At 50.7% G+C, this 5,733-nt stretch overlaps 1 protein-coding gene across 1 annotated transcript in view; it reads right to left on the bottom strand.

Annotated features, from left to right (window-relative positions):
• The window catches only part of DNAJC19 (DnaJ heat shock protein family (Hsp40) member C19), a 3,183-nt gene extending 2,554 nt beyond the window's left edge, over positions 1–629 (bottom strand). The window contains exons 1-2 of the mRNA XM_014939866.1: positions 522–629; positions 73–124 (exon numbers count right to left, since the gene is read on the bottom strand). Coding sequence (XP_014795352.1) covers positions 73–124; positions 522–524 — 55 coding nt within the window. The 5' untranslated portion in view covers positions 525–629. The remainder of the gene's footprint in view (positions 1–72; positions 125–521) is intronic.
• Positions 630–5,733: the final 5,104 nt, after the last annotated feature.

Genomic DNA, 5,733 nt, shown 5'->3' with positions numbered 1-5,733 from the left:
CCCATGCCCCCCTTCCCCCCCCCCCCCCCCCGCCGTCTGGGGTGAGTACAGACCCCCCCAGCACCTACAAACCTGCAAATCCAGCGGCCGCGATGGTCAGCCCCACCGCCACCATGGTGCTGGCCTGCAGGGGGGAGACACGAAGCGCGAATTTAGTGAAGGAGAAGGACCGGGGCCCGCCCGGTGAGTCCTACCGGGGGCTGGGCTGCTGCCAACACCGCCGGGCGGGGACAAGCGGTCACGGCAGGAGCGGTGGGGCTGGGGGCTGGCAGGGAACCCCCCCGGCTGCGGGGGCCGAGGGAAACCCACCCCATCCCACCAGCCCCGTCCCGCGGCCCTGCCTGGCCCCCGAGGCCGGAGCCAGCGGCCTAGTACGGGGCAGCGCCCCGGGCCCCGCCAGCCCAAGGTCAAGCCGAGCTCCGTCGCCCCCGGGGCCGGCCCAGGGGAGCTGCCGGTACAGAGAGGAGCATCCCCCGGCTCCTGCCGGGAGACCCGCCGGGCCCGGGCCCCGCCGCACTCACCATGGCGGCACCGGGCCGAGCTGGCGGAAGGCACCGCCTCGCCGTACGGCACCCGGGCCGGCCGTAAAGCGCGACCGGCCGTCGTAAAACGGGGCGGAAGCAGTGGGGCCGTTCCCTGAGGAGGGGCTGGGGCGGCCCCGGGGGCGGTGGCCGGAGCCCGGATCCCTCAGCTCCGGTCCCGGATCCCGCAGCCCGGCCGGGCTGGTGCGGTGCGGGAGGGGCGGAGCGCTGTGTGGGCCGTGCGGGCGTTACCGGGGGTGTCAGCGCCCGGTTCCGGGCAGGAGCGTCCCCGCGCTCCGCCGTCCTTTGTTAGAAAAAGCGGTTTTTTCTTCCATCCCGTTTTTCATGTTTCTCGTTCTGGTGACTCGCTGCCCGCCCTGCCCGGCCCCTCTGTCGCTCGCTGGGCCGTGCTCCCGCCGGGTGCATCCCCCGGTGCCGGTGGTGGGTGACCCCTTGGGGCCTGTCCCGGCGGCTGAGGATGGGCAGGGACCGGGGGAGCGCTGCGGGCCCGGCGCTGGGGCGTCACTAACGGCCTGGTGTCTTCTCTTGGCACCGCGGGGCCGGCAGTAACGCTGTGCTCCCGCTCCGTCCCTCCGTCTGTGGGTGGTGTCCGTGGTCACGGAGCCCACGGCGGGGATCCCCGGGAGGCCTTCACCCCGCGGTCCCCGCTGGAGGCTCCCGGCGCTGCGCTCGGAGCCCTCCTTCCCTCAGCACCCTCCTCTGGGTGGGTGGAAGGTGCCGGAGCCCCCCTGGGCTCCTGAGGGACCCGCTGGTCCAAGGCAGGGTTTGGTGGCCACAGGCCCGGGCCTCACGAGCCCAGTGGGAGAGCTGGGCCCTTTGTTGTTCCTCTGGCTCTTGCAGTGGAAGAGAGAATTTTTCTTGCTGTGTGGTTCCTGGGAGTACCCTGCTGGCTTCGACTGTGTCATCAGTCCAGTTTGAGCTTGAATTGTTGGTTTTTTCACTAAGATTCTAAGCGCCTGATTCAGTGTCTTGTGAGATAGCGTTTGGAGGTGGTCTCCTGGCTCCTTCCTTCCCTGTCATCCCAATAGCACAAGAAAATAACCTGCTGCCATTCACTGAGGCGAGAAGAAAGATTTTGGTGAAGGGGCTCGCATTGTTGTACAAGAGTTTCATGAGGGGAAAAAAAGGAGGCTTTTCTCTTTGATAAATGAATCAAATCCGTGGATGGTAGAGCACGAGGCCCCCACCAGCCTGTCCCACCTTCTCAAATAGGGAAAAGGGAGTGAGCAAGAGGAAAGTGACTAGAGGTTTGCTTTATGGGGGGGGAAATAAGTCTGTAGAGATGTACAGGTCTGGTAGGTAACTACCTTCCTCCAATGTAGAGGATTTGGTCATAAAATGGTTCTTTTGGTTTTGTTATTAGATTAAATACTTTCTAATACAGCATTTGAAGCTGAAATGTCATCATTCCTTTAAAATACGCTGTGTATATTTTCATTCCATGGGACAATCCAAACTTTGCTTCTCCCCCCAGTTTGTTGAGCTTCCCCAGCAGAGCAAAAGGAGAATTAGCTGTGTCCCAGCTGGGACGTCTGTTGGGACATCACGGTGGATGAAGAAGACAAAGCCAGAGCTGCGAAATGCCACACTTGCTAAGGAGGAGGATGTTTGGAGACTTCTAACGTGTTCTGAGTGTGGTCTTTTTTTCAGGGCTTCTCTAAGTGCCACGTGTTTCTAGGAGGTCTCTGATGTATGAGATATTCTACTGCCCGGTAGCTGAACGGGGAAAAGTTGCTTTTCCTTCCTTAGCTCTCCTGGTCCCTGGAGTGCTTTGGGGCAGGTGAAGGGTACCAGCTGTTGTATCTCTTTGCTGACCACAGTCCCTAAATGCTGCCACTAAGCTTTCCAAAGCTGGATCAGAATTAAAATAAGTTTTCTGTGCATAAATTTGCAAATAGCTGCTCTAGTCTTCTCTTAATCTATTCCTTTTCCCTCCTGTGCTGCTCAGGAGACCTGTGTGTGGTGCGGAAGGGACTGGGTGTTTAACAGCTGTGTTTAAGTTCATGTCAGTTCACGTTTCAGCACACCAAGTCAGTAAACACTTACCTGTCTGAGTAGCTTTAATAACATGTGCTTGAAGGGTCAGAGCTGTGATACATTATTTCTGAAACCGTAAGGTTTATGAATTATTACCTAGGTATAGGTTGTGTTCTCCAGAAACTAATCATCTAGATGCCCCTCTTGGCAAATGGTGTTTTAAGTCTTGCCAAATGCTGAAAGTCGATTTTGTTCGGGTTCCGTACATAAATATTAATCTTGTGCTTGTTACACAGCAGGCAGCTTCCTCGGTTTTAAGCCTTGGTCCTTCAAGCTGCTACAGCTGGTGCTTTATGGCCACGTTGGTGGCCAGAGAGACACAGGGGCACGATGCTGAAATAACAGGTATTACTGCTGCTTTATAGGAAGCGGGAATGGGGCATCATGAGAATAGGAAAATCAAACAAAACCAAAAAACGCAGAAAACCTCATGGCACCAGAATATTTTATATTTTTTTTTCCCCACAAATGAAGTTGAAGTGGCTTCTTTTGCCATCAGAGTTTCCGTTTATTTAGAAATCGACGTTCTGGTCTATTTCCCCTGAATAGTTAATTTTTTAGCAGTGTATTCCTCTGGATCTTCTGCCGGCCAGCCGTGTGGTGGTGTCTGGGAGGTCATTCACAGGGGAAAATTAATGAGCTCTAATGGGCTCAAATGAAATAGCTGCACTACAGTTTTTATCCCTTCTGCAGAATGCCTGGTTTTGAAATCAGGAGGAAGGCAAAGTTACTGAGTGTTTAAGAAATACACTCTCAGTTGAAGTCTAAAACCTTTTGTTTTGCCTACTGTGTTTCTAAACTGCTCCCTTTCTGTTTTCCAGAGAAACCCTGAAGCTTTTGTAGTTTCTTCTGTCAAGAGTTTTATCCTACTGCTGGCTTCAGGTTTTCCACTCCTGGGGCTGAAATACCTCATGACAGAAGATTATTTTTCTTTTGGGAGCCTTATCTTGCTGGGCTCTCCAAAGCAGCCAGCGAGTGGTTTGTAAGTAAACTTCTCCACTACAGCAGACCACTTCTGCAGAAACCTGGCAGCACTTTCTCTTAACTGTATCTGCCACAAAGGGGACAGAAGGTGAAACAGGTAGCTGTGCTTTCAGAGCTTTGGGATGTACCTGCTAGATGCCTGTATGAGGTTGTTAAACATTTGTTTAGGTGAAAATCAGAGTTATGTGTTGTCTGTGCACAGGCAGCCAAATCTTACATTGCTTGTTCCTTTATGTGCTAAATTAATGAGCTCTAATGGGCTCAAATGAAATAGCTGCACTACAGTTTTTATCCCTTCTGCAGAATGCCTGGTTTTGAAATCAGGAGGAAGGCAAAGTTACTGAGTGTTTAAGAAATACACTCTCAGTTGAAGTCTAAAACCTTTTGTTTTGCCTACTGTGTTTCTAAACTGCTCCCTTTCTGTTTTCCAGAGAAACCCTGAAGCTTTTGTAGTTTCTTCTGTCAAGAGTTTTATCCTACTGCTGGCTTCAGGTTTTCCACTCCTGGGGTTGAAATACCTCATGACAGAAGATTATTTTTCTTTTGGGAGCCTTATCTTGCCGGGCTCTCCAAAGCAGCCCGTGAGTAGTATGGAAGTAAACTTCTCCACTACAGCAGACCACTTCTGCAGAAATCTGGCAGCACTTTCTCTTAACTGTATCTTCCACAAAGGGGACAGAAGGTGAAAGAGGTAGCTGTGCTTTCAGAGGTTTGGGATGTACCTGCTAAATGCCTGTATAAGGTTGTTGAACATTTGTTTAGGTGAAAATCAGAGTTTTGTGTTGTCTGTGCAGAGGCAGCCACATCTGACATTGCTTATTCCTTTATGTGCCGTGGCTGAACTGCCAAGCTGCTAAAAGCCTGCGGACTTTCACCTTGGAGCACCAAGGTACAGAATCTCCTAAGCACATTATTTATTTATATTTTAAGACATATACTGCAAAAATAATGTTTAGGTGGAATATCTTGGGGTGTTTTTTCCTGCAAACATTTTTCCTGCTTTTTGCCCGTACTCCGCTTCCTTTGGCTATGCCGATCTGCCGGTGCTACGTTTCACATCTTTTTCTTTTCCTTTTTCCTTTTTGAGATTTTCTGCTATCTTTTTGGGTGCTCAGCATCTGTACCAGAACACAATGCTGCACACTCTTCCCTGTGGCTAAGTTAGCTGGGTATATGTAGCATCACTTTGTTATTAAATTGATAATCATAATTATTTGAGCATAGTGTGGATGTAATTAATTATAAACTGAGATTCTCTCACTTGGTAAGAATGGTTGTGGATTATTTTAATCACACAAAGCAAGATTTCAGTGTAATTTGACAGCAGGTATGAGGTGTGTGTGTGTGACAAGTAGCATATCCCTGGTCATGATGATCACAAGGTAATCCATCCGACTTGCAATGGGCATTATTTGACTTCCTAGATCACTTAAAAAACAGGTCAGATTGTTAGAAAGTGATGGAGGGGCAAAGTTTGTAATTGTAAGTTTAGTAAGTTTTTGGATTGTGGGGTTGGGTTTGTGGTTTGTTTTTTTTTCTTGAAACATGCAAGTTTATCTGGATTTCACTTGGGAAGAACCCACTCTCTGAAGGAGCGCTGGCCAGTGAAGGGCACACTGCACAGTCCATCCTGCTCTCCCCACTTCTGCAGTGATGTTCTGCCAAAAAGTGGGAAGGGAGTGGGGACACCTGAATCTCTCCTTATAGTAGGGACACTGGGAGGTGGGACCTTACCAGACCATTCTTGGCAAGCAGAATCGAGTGTTTAAGACAACCCAGTGGTAAGTGTGGTCACCAAAGGCAGGAGAAATAGCACAAAATCAGCAAACTTGCTCTGCTGGTCTCTCACATCTTCGGCAAGCACAGCATTTCTCAGGGCACTGACACTGGGACAGTTACCTTCTGATCTTTTCTTTTAATTTGCATAAATCCTTGATTATTTACGAGGTGTGACACTTGTGTCACGGTCCCCTGTGTTCCAGGTGAAGCTGTAGCCACTGGCTTGTGGGAGAGACAGAGACTTGTTTCTTGGTTCCAGTAAATATTTCTGAAGCCTCATTTGAGATGTCAGGGGATGCATTTCCTTATCACTGGCTGATTTCAGAAGCCTCACCCTGGGACATCTCGCCGTGTCCATCGCACAGGCTGATTCAGCTCTCTCTGTCATACA

The sequence above is a fragment of the Calidris pugnax genome, unplaced genomic scaffold (genome assembly GCF_001431845.1).
Source record: "Calidris pugnax isolate Ruff unplaced genomic scaffold, ASM143184v1 scaffold94, whole genome shotgun sequence".
NCBI classification, from domain to species: Eukaryota; Metazoa; Chordata; class Aves; order Charadriiformes; family Scolopacidae; genus Calidris; species Calidris pugnax.
The sequence above is the reverse complement of the archived record's forward strand: the minus strand, read 5'-3'. Positions and strand labels throughout refer to the sequence as shown.